At 35.1% G+C, this 25712-nt stretch overlaps 1 protein-coding gene across 1 annotated transcript in view; it reads right to left on the reverse strand.

Annotated features, from left to right (window-relative positions):
• CDC14A (cell division cycle 14A) overlaps nucleotides 1-25712 on the reverse strand; it is a 55263-nt gene that overhangs the window by 19866 nt on the left and 9685 nt on the right. Inside the window, 6 exon segments of the mRNA XM_052665558.1 lie at nucleotides 1715-1802; nucleotides 4326-4388; nucleotides 6923-6989; nucleotides 13481-13560; nucleotides 18730-18822; nucleotides 25138-25213. Coding sequence (XP_052521518.1) covers nucleotides 1715-1802; nucleotides 4326-4388; nucleotides 6923-6989; nucleotides 13481-13560; nucleotides 18730-18822; nucleotides 25138-25213 — 467 coding nt within the window.

Here is a 25712-nt window from a genome sequence, read left to right on the forward strand (position 1 = left end):
TGCCAAGTACGTTCTTTCCAACTTTTTCTTGATAAGCTTCCAATAAATATACTTTACTTTTTAAATACACTTTACTTTTAAATATACTTTAAAAAATTTTAGCTCCCAGATCATACAATTTTCTTTCAGATTCCTAAATAGTTTACAGTTACTTTCCTGCACATCAACTATACTCAAAAATTAAACTAGGTGATATCCGCACACATTCATGAATTTAACATTTTGAAATAAGTACGAGGGCTGTTCTGAAAATAAAGCCTCCTGTTATACTGGCCTGTGACGTCAGAGGCAGATGCTGGTGGTACGGCAGAAGAGACTGAACCTTCACACCAATATTCTATTATACTTTGTTGCTGTGTGACAGCAGAGGGACAAAATGTTTATGGAAACGTTTATGAACATTTATGGAAATCAAACAGTGGGTGTCAGCACAGTGAAGTGATGGTTGGTGTGTTTCATTAGAGGTGACAATGGGCCACCTCCAGTGGTGCCGATTTTGACAAGCACAGTGTGCAGTCTCCTGTTCATCTATAGGGAAAAAGCATAGCTAATGGTGACGATTGTGTTGAAAAATGTTTTGTGGCTGACAGTTAAGTAGCATCATTGCGCTCTTTGTATCTGTTGTAGTTTCCATGGAACTAGAAGGCATTACTTCTCAGAGCAACCTACATAGATTGAATCTGCAGGTGAAATTAGGGCATTAGTTCTCCCACTCTACAACTCTATTACTTGATCCAACTATCTCCTTGAATAAACAGGTTTCTGGGACATCCTGTGGGACATTTCTACAAGTCATATATACATATCATTGAACGATTTGGCTTGGAAAGGAGCTTAAGGATCATCAAGTTCCCTGCCACATGCTGGGCTGCCAGCCTCTAGATCAAGTACTGCATCAAATTGCTCCAGGCTCCATCCAATCTGGCAGTAACGAGTAAAAACTTAGCTTTGGAATGTGTACTTACACTTACAACTGTATTTTAAGCACTACTGATAATTTAATCATAACTAAGTTTAAGATATAAATGTTAAAAATAAAACACATTTTCTAAATTCTGTGGAACAATTTAGAAAATTTTTGAAGATGTTCTGTAACAGTGACCAGAGGAAAGAAACAAACCAACTAATGCATTTTCTAGATTTTGATTAAATCTTCAGTGGACAAATTGTGCAATCAGCAGCATTCTATTCATAAAGGAAACACAAGAGAGCAGAAGAGGCAGCTATTCAGAAAATATGCTAATAGAAATAATGAGCACAGCACAAGGAATGAGGTGAAATCACATCAGATTTTCCTTTGAACTGGAACAAATCCCTACTTCGTCTGTCAAGTTTCTCTTTCATATTCCATTAGAAGTATATATATTCTTCCCTTTATCCCAAGTACAAAAGATAACCTTTTTGAAGCCATTCCTGGCCTTTATTACAAAACGTTCAATAATCACTCCCTTACTTTACAGAGCTCACCAGAAGAAAGGGAAGGGACCCGAGTTTCTCAAGCGCTTTTGTCACTCTAAGGAAACATTGTTAGAAGACACTTTGGGAGTTGAGTTCTGTGTACATAAAATTTTCATTGCACAATTATTTCAGCAGAAGACAGTTAATCCAAAAACCTCTATGATCTTTTGCTCATTTGCTATTAATGTTTAACATGCTGAAAAAAAATAATCAAAGGGTAGCACCAAAATACACACATTAAAATCCCGAATCATACCATTTTCAAATTTGCTCTTTGGGTGTGGTCCACTAAATGCCAGAAATTTTCCTGGAATAATCCAGTTGAAATCACCATTTTCTACTCGCTAGAAAATTACAAGAGAAAGAAAAAAAAAAGCATTTTAATAACTATACAAACAAGGTTGAAAAAGGTTTTCTTTGTTTGTTTTTATAATAAGGCATTCTTGACGCATTGAAGAACTTCAGATGTAATTATTTAGCTTACATATGACTAACATACCAGGAGATGTTTTTCAAAAACCTCTTAATAAAACAAAGCCACAACAAATTCTATTGAAGCTTTCAGGTTTTTCCCCCCCCCTTCCCCCCCCCCCACACTTTTAAGAGAACAGCGTTCATTCCTCATTTGGCCATACAATTATTCTCAGCATCACTTATAAGGACATGGCACTCAGTTAACTGCCTTACAAAGCTCATGTTTTTAGTTCTCAGCTCATCAAAACATTTTAATGAGTGAAAGATTCCAGTAACTGGACATCACTGTAACCAATTCAACAACTGCATGCTTAGCTAACCCCATTAGGCTTGCTCCAAATGTCCTCACATAGTGAAAACTCCTGTAAGGTAACAAGCTTGCATAAAGACAAGAGAACTTCGTGCCAAGTCAGTACTGCACCCTGCAGGAAGTGAATTTGTATTTCAGACTGCAATCTCAATACTGCAGCCCTCTACTCTCTTTAATAAGTTCTGAAAATAAATCTGAATTATCTTTATAGTTGCATTTATGTCTTAAATCATTCTTCAAAGAATACGCTTCTGTGGAGAATTTAAATCTTAACAACTCTGAACTACATATGTATTCAGCACTATATACAAATATTACTATAGAAAATTGTAAACTTAATTATTTTTCATCAAGACCAACAGAAGGGGAATTAGCTGTCTTGATACTGTAGTAAAATGGAAGAAGTTTAGAGCTCATCTTTTAAAGAAATGAAATTTCCTTTAGCCTGTTCCCTTTAAGTCTTATGCAACTTTTCTCCACACAACTACATTTGAAGTGTTAACAGCAAATATATGGAGTATTTAAGTTTTTAGGAATTCAGCACAGTATACATCTAAACATACAAAGCTGACCATCAGACTGCCACATGTAAAGCAGCATAAGACATACAAATAATACGCCAAAAAAATAAAGGACCCCAAGTTCTCACTTGGAACTCAGACAATGAGCAGGATTCATTCACACATACATACAATTCAGAGCAATATAAAATGATGTTAAGCATCGAATAAAATAGGACAGCTTGGTATACAGCTTTAGTCAACTGTTTTGCTGTTTGATTTTTATTTTGTGCAACTCAACATATACCACAGATACACACACAAGAACATGTATATACACACATACAATCCTAAGAGTTTCCACACATTTATTCCTTTTATAACAAACATTTCGTTGTTATACATAGATCCAGCAAGAAGCAGCAATTTCATACTTTGTTTTAGCTACTACTTCAATCTAATTAGTTCAGCAAAGGCCATATTAATTTCTCAGTCAACAGGGAACACTGCAGTATATAGAAATCCTTCTACAGATAACCTAAGCTTTGTGAATAGCTTCCTTCATATTAAAGGCATCTATTGCATTTGCCAACTACAGCATACATGCATGTTGTAAACTGAGTTTTCCCACCATTTAGTCCTCTCCTGGTTTTACTCTATCACCTTAGTGCTTATGAAATATTTCCTATAGCTTATACCTACATGTACTAAACATCTACGTACAATAAATTCACAATGAACTCTAAAAAGAGAGCTTAATACATACTCTAATGCTCAGTTCATCTTTAGCTTATATATCTTTCCCACTAACCAGTGCAACAGCAAGAACTTCAGGCAAATCCAAAAGTGAATTCTGGTATAACCACATTGCTGTCACTGACTCCCTTAAAAATACTCTCCCTTCTTTTGAAGTGTGGCAAATAAGAGACAAAAGGCCACCCAAGTATTCTGGAGCAGATGAATACAAACTTTGAGCCTCAGATTTCTGGCTCGTAGGTGCAGCAAGGGTATATTTCAAATGTTCTCTACAGCAACATTGCTTGAAAAGCACTACTGAAGACAGAGGTAGAAAGAGCTCAACCAGTTATGTTTGCATAAGTTAAGGAACAAAGGCCTAGCAGCACCCAGAGTGGCATTTTTCACTTGTGAGACAGATGGCAGAATAATCAATGTTATATTAGCATTTCACAACTTCACTAGGTAAATATTTTGGATGTATCCTAGTTAATCTACTCCTATCTAATGAAAAAAAGCTCAGGATGTGCTTCATCTATACAGCTATAAAAGAAGTGTAACATGTGGAATTTGCAGCATCTCAAGAAGCTGCCTACAGTGCATCACATTGTAATGATACCCATCTTCCACACTGTTCACAGACAGAACCGAGTTCCAGTATCTGCCAATATTAAGGCCTCCATTGGATATCTAAACAGCAGAGGAATGGCGTGGTTTCTCATACTTACCAAACATACAAAGACTATGATTTACTTGAATAAAAGTGTTTTTGCAATACATTTTAAAGCTGTGAGGTACTATGTATTCTAAATTATTTTAGGCAAATCAGACACATTAAAAGTACAAACCTCATAGTGTTCATATTCATCCACATCAAAAGTCTTAAAGTCAAAAAATCCATGCTGTAAGGCCTAAAAGGCAACAAGGTGTCAGTTCATTTTAAAATATGGTTTATAATCTCATTTTACAGTTCTGTTCTTGAGAATCAAAATGAAATTACTAAACATTTGTGCTTTTGGCTTGCTGAAGTCTTTACGTTAAGACGACATTAAATTTTGCACGTATCAACAACACAGACAACAAAAAAAATGTAACAATGTCCAGAAACAGCAGGTTCATCATTTCTCCTTCAAAGACATGATGATGAACATACATTTGTTGCGCATCACTGAAATCTTTGAGTCTTTCCATCTGACTACATGTTTTTCCTGTAAGGCACCTGACAAATTAAGAAGTAATTCCCTTTTTGTCATATTCTCATTCAATAATTTCTAGGCTGAGTATGTTTTTCAGCATTTTGGACATATCAAAACACAAAACATTAAGGAGTTTTTTTGTTTGTTTGCTTTTAAGTTTAATGTTGTACTCTGATTATATCACTATAATACCCAGGGATAAAGCTTTACAGAGAGCAGTAATAAGTATAAGCTGAACCTTGTGATTTGTTGATATCATTTTTCCCCAACATATTCCACTGATTGAATGAAGTTAACAAGATTATACTTACAAGATCTATTAATAGGGTTGAAATAAATTGCTTAGTATTTGATTACTATTATTTTGTTTACTATTATTTAGCATTTACTTTACTATTAATAACTATGTCAGTTTTATAACAGCAATTTGTGTATAATGCCATATTAAAGCAATTTTAGGAACTCAAAGGAGTTCATTGCACAAGTTTCTTTCGAAGAATAGCTGGAATAAATTTCAGAGGCTTGTATCTATATGGAATCTAACACATTCTGAAAAGTATAGATATTGCACAACATTCTAGGATTAAGGTGATTTAAAAACATACCACATTATTGTTTAGCATATTTGTCACTATTTGCTAAATTTAAGGACTTGTTTCTTTTTGTTAAGGCAAAAACAAAATAGCTTCTCTAACACACAATTCAGTCTTATGATTGGATCTCTCATGATACCTAAGATACTGAGAGGTTTCTTCAAATAGCAGATTATAAAATTGTTATTTCATTTAAGCATGGCTGGATGGCTGCACTCCAGAATAAGTAAACCCCTTGAATTACATATATATATATATACACACACACACACACATACATACATGTATGGTGTATCTGAATAATGAAATTTACCCAGTTAGATTAAAATTTACTTTAGACTGAGCCATACAGTTTCTGCTCCAAATGTTTTTACTTTTGTAGATGAACTGGACAAAGATTCAATAATAAATTTCATGGAGACAAAAGATGGAAAATTGATTCTCAAAGTCCTCTTGACATGTTTGTTGCAGATATATTATACTGACTGCTCCTGAATGCTTCAACAGAGCATCAGGATCTGTAGAATGCCACACAAATTAGAGTCTTACTGCTAACTGACAGCTCCTTTCCCACCCCCAGAGAACTAAAAATATTAAGCTTTATCTGTCCTTTTTTCAGTTTTTTAAGAGACACTTGTTTTGCCATTCTTTTAAGAATTACTAATAAAGTATCAGTACAGAACCATTTATATAATCTGTTCTTCTCACCAAGATCACTAGGAATTCAGGTGAACAGGAAGTGATCTTTGCTTACAGTATAAAGTATATAATGTAGTGTAAGGTTACCAAATGAAGTGTAAAATAATTTTTATTATTATTATTTTTTAAAGCAGCACTAGATTAATTTTCCCCAGGATCACAACCACAAACATAGCACAAGATCACAGAATGGCTGGGTTGGAAGGTACCTCAAGGATCATGAATCTCCAACCCCCTGCCACAGTCAGGGCCACCAATCCCCACATTTAATACCAGGCCCAGGGTTTATCCCCATTTAATACCATAATGCCCAGGGCCTCATCCCCTCGTCTGGCCAATTTAAGTTATCAGTTAACAACTGATAAATTTGCAATTTCAATTATCCTTCTCTAACTTTGTTGGTAGGTTTCTAATATTTACATTGGGTATCATACGTACTTAGAAACCATAGCAGAGGTTTAAAAAGCCAGTTGACTAGATTTTGAAAGCAACATGCTAAAACACCAGGAAGATGCGTTAGTTCCCATTCTTTTTAAATGATTTTCAAAATACTGGCATCAAAAAAACAGAACCAAGTGAAGCCAAGTACCTGCAAAAAATGTATTAAAAGGTGCTCAGAATACCTATGTGTCCATAAGACTTCAGTTTAATCAATTTATGTTATTCTCTTTTACCAATGTTCATAAATAACTTAGCACACTAAGTCTGTAAATTCTATCCAGCTGGGACTGGAATTTTTGCACATCCTATTTAAGGTGAACTACAAAACCTTCAAAAAGCCAGGCTAAGTAAAACATAACCCTCTGCATTTGTCACTACTCAGAGCTCTCAGTAATTCAGGCTTCATGAACAGATTTTCTAATGTATTTTAAGTGTACTTTGCTGTTGTTTTTTGTTTGTTTGTTTGTTTGTTTTAAGTCAATTTAAACCTGTTTTTCTAAGGAAAAGAGTGATTACCTTATTGATTCCCTGTAAACAGTCCAAGATGGTGAGATTGTAGGTGCAGTTCCCAAATGAAGCATCCCTATAAATTCAACAAATTAATTTAATGTAAGTATCCTTTTAACAGCTCAGGAAAAGATAGCACATAATAGAATATCATCAAGTTATTCAGTCCTCTTGGAGAACTCTCATGGAAGTTCCTAGAATACATTGCTTACCAGCTTCTCCATGCTGAAGCACGCCTCTATCAAGGATATAGCTCAGTGTGAGCACAGTTACGATACTGAAATTATTTTCAGTATGTGTTTACATGTCAGCTACCCACATGGCCTTGGACCAAATTATTTATGCTCTCCTCAAACAGGAAGCTTTGCTATTCTCTTTTAGTTGCACAAGGTCAGTAGCACACAAAGCAAAACTTGCTTTAAAAATTATTCAAGTCTTCCTCTGTAAAAAGAAAAGACAAGCTGACTACGAGCTTGGATTGCACTTCAGGGCTCTCATTTTGATGCGTGATTCCAAACACGATTATAAATTAATAAGACAGGAAATTGAAAGTTACTTGATATTGGGCCTGCCATTGGAAAAACAATTTCTCTTAAAAAAAAAAAAAAAAACAAACAAAACAACACTAAAAAGCAAAATATATTCGAGAAGGAAGAGACACCAACATAAAAACAAATGCAACCACTGAAAATAACAGCAACACTAATTGGAGAAATAAAAGAAGTAGGTCTCAAGCTTTGCTTCTGATCAGTTTGCATTCTAACAAGTTCTGCCTGGGCAGACTTCTAAATCAGTCAATGAATAAATATTTTACAGTTTTGCTCTGAACTACTTTATTGAGGATGTTAAGAAATGCAATTTATCAGAACAGTAAAAGTTCTGGATTTCAGACATAAATTTTTAATCCATAATTTATTCAAAATTTAATTCTTTCATTAGATACTTCCACTTTTGAGACTCTACTTGCTATAAGTAGCATGGAATTTATAGTATTGATATGGTCCTTTAATCTGAAAAGAGTTCTAACAGTAGAATACTGGTCACATATTACAAGCAAATAATAGAAGTCTCAAGCAAGTAAGGTTCAGAGAAAATGCATATTTTAGGAAAATGAGAAGCTACAAGAACTAAAGTTTCATATTACAGGCAGGCCACTCAAGAAAGTCTGCCAGGTTACTAGATTATTAACTGAAATAATTATCACAATGTTTTAGAACAGAAATTTTAACATGTCAGTAAATATTTAGCATCCAAAACTAATGACAAGGTTTTTCAAGATACAAAGCTATAAAGTATTTTGACTGTATTGGATAAGCAGATTATATCACAACAGAAAGCAATAAGCTTAAAAGGCTATCTATTTTTCACAGAGAGAAGTTTTTTCTTTTTTGCACAAATTTTTCAGCAAAAAAAAAATCTGAGCAAAAAAAAATTATTGGGACGAAGCGGGAACATATACATGACAAAAATACTTAGAAGTTACTACAGTTTGATAAAAGGGACAGCAAACAAAAAACTAAGACAATGCAAACACAGAACTAAGTACTTAAAGAAATCTGAATAGAAGACACAATTGTAACAGTGTCCAATATTCTGCCATTTTGCTAAAAGTTGAACAGCAACTTTAAATATTCAATCTCCTTATCAACTTGATAACAATTCTGTGGAATAAATTGAAGTTAATACACTTTCAGTATTCTGACCTTAGTAAAAAAAAAAAAAAAACTTATTTTGACCTAATACGCTGAGCATTTCAAATAAACTCAGTGAAAATATATTTTTGTTTATAGGAAGTTGCCTAAGATATTTTAAGTCACTGTTTTTATTCCCTCTTTGTTTAAAGCAAAACAAAAACACATTTCCTTCCCCAATCACCTAAATAACTTCCTCCTCAAGCAGAGGAACTTGGCTGAGTTACTGAGTTTTTTCACTGGATCAGAAACAGAAGACATAAGCCACGCCACAGCACTACAAATCTGTGTAAGTATTTAAAGAACAATTTGATCTTGTTTCCCAAACATTGCTAAATTAAAGAATTTACTGGAAAAAAAAAAAATTGAGGTAGCAGAATAGCTACCTCAACTTCAGCATTCTTCGTGTAAACTCTCCTTCCTTTTGATTTCATATAAAAATTCAAGACTGTCACTAAAAATCATAGGATCACCAAGGTTGGAAAAGCTCTCTAAGATCATTCAGTCAACCATCCACCTATCACCAGTATTTCCCCACTAAACCATGTCCCTCAGTACATCTAAACAACATGTTTCTTGAACATCTCCAGGGGCGGTGACTCCAGCTCTGTGGCAGCCTGTTCTCACACCTGATCATTCTTTCAGATTAAAGTTGCCTGGAGTGGTTGCAGCCAAAGCACAGGAAATACTGGGCTCTATCAGAAATAGCAGTAACCTTCACAGAAGTGAATATAACTACTCTCATACCACAGTAATCTGAGAAGCCAATTATATAGTACTGGAGCCACTATTATGCATTTCATTGAAGCATTTGTCACCATTGTCAAAGTTCCAGAACAATAATTAGTAATAATAATTTTAGCAGCATAAAATGCAATAAATTCTCACCTTTTGTGCAACAGTATAAAATATAAAACAAATAATTCTCCACCTTTTGTGCAACAGTAAAACCAGATGCAAACACTACCAGAGTTATGAGAAAGAGTACTTTAAATAAAAAAAAAATATATCTAGTAACTACAAAGAAATAGTATTTTAGATGAAACTACAATTAACTGCACACATTCGTCCTACTTCAACTTGTTCTCCTTTGCTCACCATTCTGGGCAGCCTGGCCTAGTGGTTGGTGACCCTGCACATAACAGGAGGGTTGAAACTAGATGGTCATCACTGTGGTTCTTTTCAACCCAGGTCATTCTATGATTCTATAAAAAAACTAATGTGCAAAATTATGTTTAAAGATGAGTCATTTAGAAGTTGCTGGAACTACTTATGCATGTACAAAGACATTTTGAGAGTTTTACTGATGGAAACAGAGGAATTTGGATTTACAGTGCTATACCTTCTTGTTTAACTCTGAAGCATGTGTTAAAGAAAACAAGAAAAAAAGAGATTTCATTTCTGACCAAACAACAGAGAAGAGCAGACACAGACTTCTGCACTGTATTACACTGTGGGAGCTCCAATTTCTGTGGCTGATTCTGTGTTTTGTTACAGTATTATTTTTTGTTAAATGGCCAAATCTTGATTTGCTAACAGTGTTTTGCCAACTATTACCTGACAGTTCTATTTGGTTTCAAAATCAGAAATATTCATGTATTTCTCACATATAGATGTAGCATGAATCTGAGCTGGTATTATAGAGCTGCAAATCCCACATCCGATTTCCCAGTTACCAGAGCTGACCTCAATACTGCATAATGCTTTCTCTTTCATCAAATCTCCAAATGCCATCAATAAGAGTATAAATTGTTTTCTCAGAACTTGCAAATAAAGAAACGAATGTCAAAAAAAAAAAAAAGAAAAAGAAAAACTGAAGTTAAATTCATGCCATATCTATAAATATAACTAAGTTAAAATGCCCATTTTTCCCTTTTGTGTAGGAAGTCAGAGTAGATTGAAATGAAAATCTAAAACAGCTTTACAGTAGAAAGCTGATATTTATCATGGTTTAAAATGATGTTAGTGGTGTTTTCTTAAGCGGAAGCCAGTAGAAAGCTGATATTTATCATGGTTTAAAATGATGTTAGTGGTGTTTTCTTAAGCGGAAGCAAGAGAATAGAGAACAAAGTCTTCAATAGACTAGAGTATTAGCAAATCAGTCAAAAAAAAGATGAAAGATTCTCAAATACAGCCATGCCTAATCCTCCTGAGCTATCTTTGGTTTTTCCATTAAAAATAAAAAAAATATTAAGTTTTCATACATCTTTAAGAGGAGTATGCTGACTTCTTCCCACCCATGAATGATATTCACTGACGCTGCCTTCAGATGAAAAACCCAGCTGAAGATCTAAGCCGATTAAGGCCTTTTGAGGTCACTGAGCTCAATGAAAGTAGATCAATTTCCCAGTGATATTTTCATGTAAACATGCCTCAGAAAAACCGGACAGTCTTGCAGGGCTTCTACCTATTGAAAACTGTCTGGTTTTTTTTTGTTTGTTTGTTTGTTTTTCCCCAAATAGAAGACACTTGACATATCAAATTAACAAGCCTGTTAAATAATCTAGCTGTAACACTGAACCTCTGATCACTGCACACTGATAAAACTCTTACATTTGAGACTATGCCACAGATAAGCTGTACTACATAAGTTATGCAACATCTAAGTGCCAGGCTGCAAAGTGTAAACTCAAGTCAGTAAGACCTGAATTCCAATCATTAATAAGCCAAATTATTTCCTCTCCAGATCTTAGAATAAGAGAGAAGACGGCACTCAGGTATTGATTTTCATTTTACGTAAAAGTCATTTTAGCCCTTTTTCAAGACGCTACCTGTGTAGGAGTACAAGCTTCCTCACTGCATAGATTGGGTTTTTTTTGCACAGAATAGTCTGAAGCCAAGCAGATATAGTACCTAATATGGCAGCTCAGATTCATACACTTCAAGTCTCTGTATCACGCTGTATTTTGTATTAGAGATGCCAGAAGTATCTTAGAACACAGCTGAAAATCATTTGATAAGTCTTGGAAAATCAAGAAAGAAATGTTATTTTTTTCCTATTCCCAGCTAACATTGATTGCCCCATTGCAGGCGCTCACAAAATCTACTTGTCCTTCTCTCAGCCCCGGTAATTCTTAAGCTCCTTATGTATTTATTCCAGCCTCTTCCTACAAATTTATTTCATAAATAACCCCAACTCCCACCCCATAACTTCCAGACTCCCTATTTCCTACCTAGCCTCCTATATTTTTAAAGTAAAGAAATCTATCTCTTCACTCCTCTTTTTCTCACCTCCTGTACAGCTAGATTAGAAAGCTTTCTTTCCCAGCGTGATAAACTATACGACATAGGTAACAGAATCTTCTTAGGCTTTTACCCAGTGCCAAGACTTGACACAGTACAAAATGCCCTCAAAAAAAACTTAAGTGCTTTCCAGCCTGACACCAAATAAGAAAAAATATTCAAGAAATCAAGATGTTTATTTCTTCCAGCATATAGAAAAATTCCCCCCAAACTTCACAACTCCATATTCCTTTAGTATCAGGAAGGCCCTGCTTAAGACTACTTCCCTTCAATCCTCTCCTTTTCTGACCCCAGAGTAGCTAACTATTCTATTTTGGAACAGAATCTTGTGAATTTTGACTCTGGCTCTGCTGTGAATACTTGTTTGATACTTGCAATATTAATGATATATTAATACTACAATCATGGTAATTTTCTTTGTGAAGTTAAATAATTATTTAACTTAATTGCTTTGTAGTTCTTAACCAGTCTCAGAAGAAATCAGTCAATTACTCTCACTGCTCTGAGCTAGTCAAGCAGAGACAGCACTTCTACTATATTACTTGCATCTTCATAAGGGATTGGTTGCAAGGTATAGGTAAGTAGACTTTTTCCCTTGAAGACAAAAGGTTGCATGAAACTGTTCTGAAAGAAAAAGACGATTGCTCCTAAATTTTCTGTCTTATAATTTCAGGACTTGATAATGAAGATTCTTTTCTGTGTCAGTACCTTGTTTCGACATATCTTAATTTTTTCTTTGACAAAGGAAGAAGCAGAGAAGGAACATAAAGACATAGCAATTTACTATAATTTTGAACAATAAGTTTTTTAGAATAGATGAACAAAATAAAGCTATTCTCAGGTAACACACATCCTACACTACTGAAAAAGTTTGGCTTCCTACATTATTAAGTTTTGCTTTTAAAGAAAGGTTTGAATAAATTAAGCTAAGATTCTGAAAAAGTTAGGTTGCATTAGTTATTAAAACTCTTATATGAAAAATACTATTTGATTGTTATTAATCTCCTGCCTAAATCGAACAACTGAGACAGCACTATTTGATAGGAAAGGGAGAAGCAGTTCTCTAGACTCCATTTAAATGCTGCGTTGTGATCTCCAGAAGAAAAGGAAAAAAATTCTGGTGAAGTATTTCACTTGTTGCTTTGCTCCAGAGTATATAAAAATTTTTTGAAATCATCTACTCATTGAAAACAAAGGCAAAGCAACTTAACTTGAACCTCAGTAGTTGTTCTTTTACACTGAGAAAATGAAACAGGAGAAAAAAAATCATCTACATAAGTCCAGCAGGTTAGCTGCTAAGCAGTAGAGAAGATTAGAATTCTAAACAGTAAAGCATGATACATCAAAGTAAAGTTTAGATTCTAAAGCACAAACATGCTAACAAGTATTTTTTAAATCTGAAAACTTGCAAAACTGGGAATATCACATAAAACTAAAGTAAGTCTAAACAGTTTATTTTTCCAGCAGCAAAGCAAATAATTCCATCAGAAGTAAAGAAAATTCTGTGCATTACACATTCATTTTCATGTCAGACATGAAGCCATTTTCCAGGAAAGGAGAGGAATTTAGAAAAAAAAGCATATTTAGCAAATTCCAAAAACAAAATATAGGCCCATTTGTGATGCTCACATACCTAAATGGAATATATGGTGGATTAGATCCAGACAGAAGTGTCCTGTATGCTTCTTCTGGTGTTTTCTTCAAGTATATTACCTAAAGGGAGGGAGAAGAAGGGGTGAAGAGAGGAAAATAAATAAATGAGCCCTGAGCCTGAAGAGTCATTAACTATTTGCATGTTTCCCCCAAACCACTAAACTTTTTCAGAAAGTATTCCATTCAGCTTAACAAGCAACTGCTGTGCTATCTGCAGGTCAAAAAAGCATACCCACATCATCTGAAAGCTTCAAAAATCAAGAGATAGGGGAACTACTGTGAGCATCTGTTGTGCAATCTGCACTTTTTTTTTTTTTTTTTTTTTTTTTTTTTAAGTCTCACTCTGCCCCAACTGGGAGACTTTAAAACAGATGCACCATTGTATTAGGATGCAAAACAAGCATCTATAGTAGAAGCTCTCTGCCCAAATTCAGATGATTAAAAACAAATATAGTAGTTGAAAAAAGAAACATTTCCCTACAAAAGCTCAGAGGAAACGTTTCCAACACAAATGGTTCCAGATTCCTAATTGTCAAAACACTCCCAAGCGAACAAGATGTCAAACTCAGCAAGTGAACCTGTTACTATGAGACCAGCCTATAGTTAATGTAGCATACTAAAGCCAGGCTTGTTCTGATATCACTAAAAACTATTTGATCCACTGGTTCAACACCACAGTCAGCAATTGTAAGAGGAAATCACCTCACTGCATTCCAAATGCAGTGTGAACAGTAAAATTGCTCATAAAATAAATCCAATTTGTAGTACATACTAAGTGCATTATTTATAAGTAGATATCCAGTTTGGGGTGATACCTTGTATGCTGCAAATATGTTTTGAAAACTAAATGACACAACTTGTCTACACATTTCTCTGCAACTCAGCTTATAGACAGCACCTACTTCCACTTTGTGCATTTAACTGTGGAATATAAGGCATTAATAATGATTTTCTTAACAAAAACATAGGTCCTGCAAGCTTTGATTTTCAACTTCTGACCTTGAGCACACAGAAACAGAAGTAAGCAGCAGTCATTCTCAGAACACTTGCAATTTGTGTTCTGTCTAGAGTTGTATCTCAATTTAATAGAATTCTCAATATTCTGTAGGATGTTAAAAAGTTACAAATGATTCCACAACTGAAAGGCCTTTGTACTTGCTTCCAAAGGAGGAAATACTACTTGAACAGTAGTGTAACACGCTTAGATTAAGAGAGAACAAGCACTTACAGCTCCAGGTAGGACTCAGAAATGTAATTTATATTTTTTTTAACCAGGGAAAAACACTCCTGCAAATGGCAGGCAAATGATGATGATATTAGTTCACCATTTCTCAATTTCATTTGACCTGATAAAACTTATAAACTTCAGAACTTGATGGCTTTTCTCTGGCATTACAGAAAGCTATCAGTACTAAAATAAGTAATCACAAGAAATATGACCAGCCCACCTGCTAGAAAAAGGAAAAAGAGCTTAGTGCATTTCTTTTCAGAGCTTGTCACAGTAAGTGTTGTGTTTCACCAGGACTACTCAAAAGGCAGATTTTGGTCCACTGATCAAGTTTATCCTGGAAGTTTATCTTAGAAGAACTGTAGCTGTAAGGGTACAGACTCTTCCACAGAGGCTTCAAAACTTTTTAGACAGTAGAGAACACAGTCAAATAAGGGTTCCTTTTCTTCCAATCAGAATAAAAAGAAAAAACAACATAATGAACACCTTAACATTACGGAAAGAGGCACACTCCACCTCTGTCCAACTCACCCATTTAACACATGAGAATACACACTATCCTCCACGATTTCCCCAAGAGCGATTTCTCTGCTGACAAGTGAGGAGTCAAGCAATCTCTGCAGTATAGTTTAGTCAAACCTATTCCCTCTTGCCTCCATCCCTCTTCTCTCAGTTTCAAACAAAAACTATTAAGGACGTGTTGAGTCAAACCAGGCAACATTAGTTTGAGTAAGCATGAAAGTACTTGTAACAGTATTTTAAAACTTTTTTTTTTTTTTTAATTAACTTCTGTGGAAAACAATATTTAAAAAAATAAACAACAAAAAAAAAAACAACCCTAAAACAAGCCTCCAAACATACTAAGAGATAAGCAAAACAATACTAACACTCTGTAGAATCTGACTGGACTTTGCAAAATTCAGTATCACCCCCACGTCTGACAGCACACAACATTTTATGCACTAGTCCCAGCAATTTAGTAGTTCAGACTTCCTTCTGTGTAAGACCAGTGAAATCTTCCCTCCTATTCCTGAAAGACCTGAAGTATTTGTTCTCCTTAATTTTATGACGAAAGTAATTACTGCAGAATTCTTATGAATGAGGACATTAATTTAGCAACAGGACATGATTAATCAGCGTACAGAAAGTCTACTGTAGAAACCAAAATATAGAAGACGTATCTTTGTGATATGCAATTTACAAACAATGAAGTTACTGTGAACAAAATTTTAAGCTCTCTCAAACTTAAGACTATTCTAAAATATTTTAATAGCTATCAGGGTCTTTCAGTTCAACTTGTCTAAGAAACTGTTTAAAGAAACAGTCTAATTTGCATAATCAGCACTGGAAACCCATTCCTAGAACATGATCCACTATTTTCCAAGTTTCATTTTGCACTTAATATTTTAGCACCAGGACAAATAACACAAGCTTTCTCAATTGACTTTCACACATCGATAGAGTTCAAAGCTGTAAGACTTCCTGGCCTCAGAACCTCGTGTAATCAAAACCAAGACAAGCATAGAAGATCTTGAATTAAAGAGTGCATCCATAAAATCAGATGATTGAATCACCAACTATACTTAAGTCCTTCAGTGAAGGTATGACTATATTATCAGAAATCTTATTATTATATAATCCAAGAATGTACAACTACTGCATGTGACTGAACAATGCCCTTAGAGGTAAATTGCTCTGAAACTGCAAATATCATTTCCCAAAGATGAAACAAATACACCTGGATTATAGAATTTAAACTTCTGTAGATAAAAAAAACAACACAGCTATCATACAAATCAGATTTTAGATGGTTCATAAATAACTTTTTAGAACACATGTTATGAATTTATTGGCACTATAATCAACTACTACAAAAGGATGTGAGCAAAATTTCGCTACACTGGCAAGTCTAGAAATACACACCAACAGATACAATTCTGGGTTGAAAATTTTACATAATATCAGATACCTTTGTGCAAACTGTTTTCCAATACTACATTAAATTGAGATTAATTGAAAAGTGACTCTGCTGCAAATAAATTGTTTATAGGTACTGGACTCTGTTTTTGCATTGACAGCACTATATTAGTAAAGAATTACTACAAATGCATTGTATCTTCTAATAATTAGAAGATAATAATTAGATCTTCTAACAATTAGAAGGGATGCAGAATACCTACTAGTCTGACAGTAGAGAAATGGTATCAAATGCACACATGGATTGCTTGCAGATGTCAGAAGTTATGAGATATAAACAGCTTAACATATACTAAGCTGGCTTGAAAGTGCCTGCAGTCCTGGCACACTGGTTTACCTTGTTCTACACATAAGGCTCCCCTCTTACGTATGATGTGCCACCTGGTACCTTCTATGAGCGCATATGCAGTCACATCATGGTACAGATGCTATGTGCTCCTCATCACAATTTTCATTAGACTGATTTCTACCCCTTGCCAGTGTGTGTCCTTATCCTCTTAGCTGCTGAAAGAACAGTTCAAATTCAGACTACCAAGTATACCACTGCTCCAGATTTTATGTCTTAAATACCATAAATATGGAATAGTCTTATTTAGCTGATGAGTTCCCAATTTGGAGACCTGTCTTATATCTTACATATCTCCTTACCTTTCTGTTCCTAAAGCTTGGCTTTGCAAGATCTATTAACAAACAGTAGCTCTTCTTGGGTCTAGCTAATGCCTATAAGGTCCTTTTAACCCATTATTTACAGACAACAGAAAATGCTAGTTCTAGCCATTCCAATTCTTCTAGGATGTACTGGGAGGTCAAGGTAGGATCAGACGAGCAAACCAGTGAAAGAAATTAGATGCTACAGTTTATACGTGCCAAATGAGTGCTTTCCCTGTAGTTATAAAATATAAACAATCATTCCATTCAGACTTTTTTTTAAATTAAATATATTTTCCTTCCCCTTCACCACAAGAGTGTTACCTGCCTTTCTCTGCCACTTAGTTTTTATTCTTCTTTTTATGGAGTTTTTCCATCAGATTTACTCCCAGGATTAAAAATATACCCCAAATATTTTCAAAATTTAACTTAAATCTATTTTTTCCCTTATCTTTCAATTTAAATAGATCTTCTTCCTTGCATTTATACACTAGCCCCATGCTCACAGCAAAATGCTTTCATTGTTTCATTGCAAGAATGTGCAACCTAAGGACTTTCAGTATAATCATATGCGTTTATTCAACTTCGCTTTCAGCAAGACCTCAGTCCTGAAAAAAATATACACACAGTTCACAGCCTGACTTAACAGACACCTCCACAAGTCAGCTGACCCTATGGATGCCAGCTCAGGGCCAGCAGCTTGCTAGTTCAAACAGTGTGAAGTGTCAAAACTTTTAAGTTTTCCACAAGTTTGTTTCAATTCTGGAAAGGAAAGCAGGAAGGTGAAAGTTCAAGTTTGAGCTTGCCTGCTATGACAACACACAAGCAGCTGTGCAAATCTCAGCTTAGGATCATCAAGATTTGTGTGACATCATAGTAAGTAGGGATTGTGTACCTAAGATAGCCCTGTGTTTTGCTCATAGTCTGTAATATTACAGGGCTGAAATGCATCAGGTCCTCTATTATTATCAGCAGACAACAGAAAAAAAAAGAAAAAACAAAAAACAAGATGGGTCTGGTCTTACAACTTAAAGGCTTTAAGAGAAAGCTTTCTCCCACTCCAGCATGAATCTCACTGTAATCTTAAGAATTAATTGATCCTAAGCCTAGCAGTTTTAGAGTTTGTGGTTTGTATTTTTTGACACTCAAGGAAGTGGTGCTATGGGAAAAACATGTATGTCCCAGTGCCACTCCTTCTGCAAGTAAAAAAGATAAGGCTTGTCTAACACTTAAATAGCAGAATTTGAGCTTAGAGGAGAATTAAATGACAACCTGCCTGCCTACCTCCCTCAGGAGCCATCCCCTGGGACATTCATTTACACAAGAAATATTTCTTAAGGAAGGCTAAAAGTATCCAAGCAACAATCAGTACTTACAGCATATGCACCTATTAGAAAAGCTGCATTTGCTCGTTTCCGCTGGTCAAAACTGGTATAGAAAACTATCTTCTTTCTTGACAGACTGAAATACTGTTAAAAAGAAAAATAATTTTTAAATAATCACACAGTATATTTACTGAGAATACATTTTAAAAATTCCTTCAGAGGCTGTTTTTCCAACACTGACATGTAAATGAGCTTCTTAAAGGAGCAAAAGTTACTGATGCTACAGACAATCTTCTTACATTACAGATAAAAGCGCAGGGAAACATTTGCTGTTCCAGAGCAAATATATTAGTTTTGCTGTGCAAAAATACACTATAAAATGCAGTTCAATCAAAATAGTCATGATAAAATGCTTCTTTTCCTAATGTAAATATTTGAACAATAGCTTAGGGATATTGTTGAAAGACATTGCAATTGTTAAACTCTCCCATTTGTTAAATGCCTTCAGTACCAAACTCTATGGAGAAAACCAACTTTTTTTCTCTGAGGAAAAACTCCAACAAAACAACAATCTTCCTCTATACTACCTGCACATGGGGTGACAGACAACATATTTTGAAAGCTTCAATAATAAGTTTATAAAAATGCTATGCAAGTGAAAAGCCTGGAAGAAACAAAAAACAAAAAACAACAGCTAAGCATAGAATAAAGTAGGAAGTCTTGCAATTTTTTTCGTAAGAAGAAAAGAAGCCTCTGTCAGAGTTCTGTGGACAAAACAGCCATTGAGAACAAGAGCAGTGAGCACAAGAACAATAAGAACAAGCTGCAAGTATTTAAAGCTAAAGAGAAAACTGTCATTTAAAAATGGAAACTAGACAGTTTATTGAAATTTAAAAAAATTATTTTTTACTTCATGAATTTCTACTCTAAATACATTTTACAACGTTATCACTTGAGTTTTTCCAGGTAGATTTGTGATACAGTGGCCGTTTGAGGAAGACATCAACAGAAGTACCAGTCTTTGCTCCTAAATATTTGAAAAGTATTTTCATTTTTAAAAATTGTGCAACATTTTTACATAGGCTGCTCTGAAAGTAATGCCTTCTATTTCAAAGACGAAAAGCACAATCACACTATTTGATAGAGCAGATTCTCAGGTACAAAACGCTATTTTCCTCCACATAGCCTCCACCACTAGCCAATTCACACAGATGAGCTGATTGAGACACTCTTAACTTTATGGTGTTACAGTAGTGTAAAATGTATCAGAATATTGTTTGGAAAGTTCACCCTTATCACCATAGCACTGACATCCCTCCCTTGGTGTTGTGGGTCAGAACAATGAAATAAAAAAGCATTACTTTCACAGCAGCCCTTATAAGAACTGCCTCTATTCCAATGCTACTGTTACTCAAGTTCAGTACTCAAACTCCTACTTAACACTTCAAGTTTACTTTCTTCTCCTGCCCTTGGCACAGGTGACACTTGGTGGCAGGAGATAAAGTAACCGTAGGATTGCATTTTGGTTACTTAATTCATACCACTGCATCTCACTTACAGAGAAAGCTCACCTTATTCTTGTAGCAAATTGTAGGAACTGGTTTAACTGCAGAATCAAATTTGGCACCTCCAAAGCACCAGGAGAAAACTGCTGTATGCATCACAGTGAGGTACTTACTCCCACCCCCAGAGAAATAGTATCTTCCAGAGCAACTTAACAGTACATTCCAAGCTGGTCTCATTACCCACAGTTCCATAGGCACATAGGCTGTGAGAACCAATGCAAGTGAGTGCATCTAAATAAGATTACAGTTCCCAAGAGGGATGATCACTACTGATTAGAAGAGGTCATATCTTGAGATCAATGGCAACATTTCTCTGTGTACACACAAACATACAGAGCATAAGCAGTTATTTAATTAGCAAAGCTTTCAATTTTTATTAAAACTTGTCAAAATTTTAAGATTCCTCCTTTCTTCCCCCTCTTCAGTTTCTTAATTTTAGTGTTCTCTAACTGCAGTTCCACCCATGACGCGTGGGTGGGATCACATCACAGTAGTTATGCAACAGTGACAGAACTTCAATTATAACTTGTTGACTATTACTTATTTTAAAGCAAAGTTCCTTGTAAAGGTTTATGGTTCACCTGCAATACTACTTGAAAGTGCAAAAAGTATGTGCCAGTTGCTAGCTGTCCAGAAGTAAGTTCTAGTCAAAAAGACCATCTTTCATGCTTTATGTTACAGAGCAGACTTCTTTGTCATACAGATATATAAAGTCAGTCCAGTTCTGAAATATTTTTGAATTAGAAAGATGCAAAAAGTGATAGCCCACCTTAAATGCTCCCAAAACATAAAAATGAAAGTAGAGCATTATCACTGCTTCAATTTCAAAAATGTGAGGGTTTAATCTTTATGATTAAAATATTTATGATTACACAACTGTGCAATTTGCTTTTTTAAAATCCTGAATAAAACTTCAACACAGAATTGAAAAGCAATGCAAAATTCATGGTCTACAGCATAGCAAGCAAAGCAAAAGTTGATCAGGATATGATCAGTCGCTATTTGTTTACCCACAAGTTACAGAAAAATCAAACTTCACAGCAGATGCTGCTGAACTGACCTGCTGCATGCATGAATATTTCTATTATTGCTAACACAAATTCTTCACTCAGTTACACTTTAAGTATCAGTATTAACCTATCCAAACAATAAAAGGAATATACTGACATTTTGACCAAATTTCATGAGGAAAGTCTAGTTCTGGCAAGATTCAATGACAAGTGTTAAGGACATTTGTTTTTAACGTCTTGTTTTGTGGAATCTGTTTTCTTTTGTGTGCTTGTTTTGTTTTTAAGTAAAGAAATGCCTCCAGAACTCCACCTGAGATTTTGTTTCCTTCAATACTGCACAACTCAGAAGCATCAAAAAATGTTTCAAGAGACTCTCGCAGTGAGATTTCCAGAAGATAGCTACAGTTTAGGATGATACAGTAATACTGTTGCAACTCCCCCCTTATTTTTTCAGAAGTTAAAACAGACGCACTGTGAAATACAAAATATATTTTTCTTTACCAATAAGAAAATTTCAGTGGAACACAAAATGTAATAAAGCAGTACCTGTCAAGATATTTCTCAGAGGAACTCACTCAGAGACAGTCTTTTTTAATAAAAGCAGAAGCTATAAGAGAAGTGCAGCAGGCTTTGTTTCAGTCAATAAAACTAATTCATTGGTGTATGAAAGGATTCCAGAATATTTTTTTCCATTTTAAAATTACTAAAAATTTTATAATACATTAATTCTTGCTTCTTGAAGATCCCAAGAGAGATTTATTTACATGGCTCTACAAGAAATTGCTGTAATGTGTTTAATTAAGTCAGATCCATGCAAGTACTGCTTAAATAAATGCACACAAATGCACTCACCTAAGTAACAGTGAACGCAATGCTTGCAGCCTAGCCATGGAAAACAGCGTTTTAAAAAAAAGTACATGCAATCTGCCTCAAACTTAAGCTGTCCTAAAGCAGATGTCCTAAGATGTCCTAAAGCAATTACCACAACACAGCACGTAAGAAATGTTAGTCCCACTGTTCATAGGCCTGCCAGAATCTTCCCTTACTGCTTTTCCATCTTCAGTAAATCAAATCATTTCCCTAGGAATTTCTCCCTCTCTGATTATGCCTGCTTCTTAATTTATTTGAGTCTGCATAAGTTTACATTTGCTCAGATGACAGTGCTTTAAATCATTTTATGAAATCAGACTTGTTTTTAAGTGGAAGAAAAAAATTCATCGCATAACTTAATTGGAAAAAAAAAAAGAAAAAAAAAAGAAAAAAAAAGCTTGACTAAGCAATTACAAACAGAATTCAGAGAACAAGTAGGAAGACAGCATTGCCAAGCATTTTTTCTTGCTGTCATCTCAGTCTATATCTCCATAGCAAAGCATTACAAACATAACAAGGCCAGTTAGGTTTTCAGTGCTTTACCTTCAACAACAAAAAATAACATTTGAATAAACTCTTCAGTTCTTTAGAACAGAATTATTCACTGCTTTTACAGTCAGTCAGCACAAAGATACAACAGTTCAAAGTGGCAGTCTGTCAAGTAGAACATTTTAAAATCAGGCATTTCTTCCTCCTCTCTGCCTGCCCAAAAAGGAGAGGTGGGAGCAGAACTGCCTCCTTCATGCTCCATCCCTCTACCAAAACAGAAATAGATGCAGTTGAAAGAATTGAAGAGGAAACTTGTGGGGTTTTGCTTGTATTTTAAATAAGATCCTTTAGTCACATTTCTCCTGCCTCCATTTATATAAATTTTAAACTCAACAAAAACCTTCCAAATCATTAAATTTCTTTTGCAATATCACATCCACACAGATTATCACACCTAGCACATACTTTCTGTTCCACACTTCTTGCAAAGGCTTTTCATTAGGAAAGCACACTCAGTGCACTTGACTAGTGAAGCTGAGCAGAAGTCTTTAGCAGTTACATCTACACATCAGATGCATGCTTCAGTCTGTGGATGAAGCCCTTTCAAGCCCGCTTACCCACTGCAGATAGTATCTAAAATAAGACAGACTGTAGTACATATTTTATGTATTAGGGAAGCAAGGTTTACATTAGCAGCTACTGGCCTATCTCAAAGGTAGTTCTAATCAGGCAAACTGTAATCTATTCATGCCAGAGTTTCTACACTATTCAGATGGCATTCCAAGCTCTAGTTGTTTGAATTCAGATATTATTTTCCACTGGTTGCACTATCAGATTACCCTTCTCTACTGTGCATCAGTAGTTTAAAATTAACTTGTTTGGAATTAACCTCTGGGATCAGTAACAGACAGCATCTCATTTCCAGCTGATCTGCTTGAGATTTCTCTGTCCTGACAATCTGTACTCCACACCTAGCACTGAGAGTTCACTTTTTTTTTTTTAAACTTGTCAAAAAATAAGAAAGTTAAATTAAAATATCATTAACTACTGTTAAGCCAATCTGTCAAAGTTAATCATTCAGTTTTAATTTGGCTCCCTTCTGTATTTTTCTCCTTTAGAATATATGGTCTTCAAAATATCATGATTACACACCATTTACAATTAGCAACTTGTCTTGCTTTGGGCAGATGATGCAACAATAAAGGCATTACATTTTAATACTGAATCATTAAAAATAGTTCTAGTTTAAGTAGAAAGCACAAAGTTACACTTCAAGAGTGATAAATAAAAACATGTCCCAAACTGTTTGAAGCTAGAGAAACAGAATTGATGGAACTTATCTCTACAGACCAGGGATATGCCGTATCAGATAGCATCACGTGCAGTAACAAAATCAAGTAGAAGCCATTCAAAAGTAGCTGCTGCTTAGAGACTGTTTGGGCAATGGTTTGCTGCTAACACCACCTGTTCTGTTTTCCCTGTCTTTCCTTTTTATTGCCCTACTTAAACTGTCTTCAATTCAACCCACAAGTCTTTATTGGTTCTGCTCTCCTGGTCCTCTCTCCTGTCCCACCGGGGCTGGAGTAGCAGTCAGCAAGCAGCTGCTGTTTGCTTAGTTGCTGGCCAAGGTCAATCTACACCAGGCTTGTGGCTTTATCACAGGACAGTAGTGTTAGAACAAAACTCAGCTGGCGTGATCTTCCAAAATAAATGCTGCATTCCTCTATTCACAACTACTTCATAAAGTAAGGACAAACATTTTGCAGACAAAAGAAAAGCTACTATGGTACCTTTTCTACATACCTTTTCTAAGATACATTTTCTACATCTATAGCAGAGCAACTCAAAATTGCCTTAAATCTACAACACTTGGGTGGAAGCAGGAGAACAAGTTTTCTGCAAACTAACCGAATGCAGTGGCAATTCTGCAAGTAGTACAGAAAAAAAGAACCATTTTTATACGTGTAAAAGATTTTTCTAGAACACCATTATTACAAGCAACATTTTATTTAAATGAAAGACTATGAAGTTTTAACTTTTTGACTGAGTGAGATTTAAATATTGTGGTTTTGGAGATCACACTGTTCTTTACATAGAAGACAAGGGTGAGCAGAGATGTTTGCCTTAATATCTGTTGTGGTTTGTTGTGGTTTTTTGTTTGTTTGTTTTTGAGGGGGGTGGGTTTTTTTGTTAAGCTATCCATACCAACAGACCAACTTACCTAGCTGCAAACCCATGAAACATCCATACAGCCATACTAAGTCTTGTTATTTACTACTTCATTACAAATCTAAGAATATAAAAGTGAAATCATCCTTTCCTCACCTCACCTGCTGAGCAACAATGGCACATCCCTTTTTTTCGTCCTTCAGAGGCAAAAGAATTCAGAGCAAAGAAGAGCCTTAAGCTTAGTAGCAATTATCTATAGATAGTGAGTACTTAATTACTTTCAAAATGGAAAACAGGTTTTATCTCAGTTTGAAAGCACAATAATATAGGAACAATATTTTTAAAGCAAAGCTTACCTTTAATTTCTTATTAAGTTTACAGCAATATCTGTATAACATCGCCAAATTTAAAGGTCCAAAATCTGCATAGAAACTTTGTGAAAAGAAAACAAATATGTTATTTATGCAAAATAGCTAAGCAAATTTCAACATGCACAGTGTTGATAGCTAAAACTGCACAACAGTAAACTCTGGGGAATACTGAGTAAACAATATATACAGTGCACCACATAAACCCTTTATTTCAGCTACTGCAGTAACTGAAATTTAAGCCCACTTCTTTTTTTAACCTCATCTTCCATTATTCCACAAGCTACATACTATATACACACACCTTACATGGAATCCTTTACTGCTTTTCCTTTTGTCCCACTCAGTCCTCTTGTTTCTACTAAAAGTTCTTAGGAGTTCTTCATTTACTCCGTGTTTTCTCATTGTTCCCATCCCTCTCTTCTAGATTTTCCTTAAACATTCACATGCCCCTTAAGGCAGCAACTGCTGCCCATTGGATGAGAGAGAGCAGCAATAGTCCATACAGGAAAACTGATGTACAAAATAGAAGTTTCCAGCAGGGATTCACAGTGCTCTCTCTC

The sequence above is a fragment of the Tympanuchus pallidicinctus genome, unplaced genomic scaffold (assembly GCF_026119805.1).
Source record: "Tympanuchus pallidicinctus isolate F22 unplaced genomic scaffold, pur_lepc_1.0 scaffold7, whole genome shotgun sequence".
NCBI classification, from domain to species: Eukaryota; Metazoa; Chordata; class Aves; order Galliformes; family Phasianidae; genus Tympanuchus; species Tympanuchus pallidicinctus.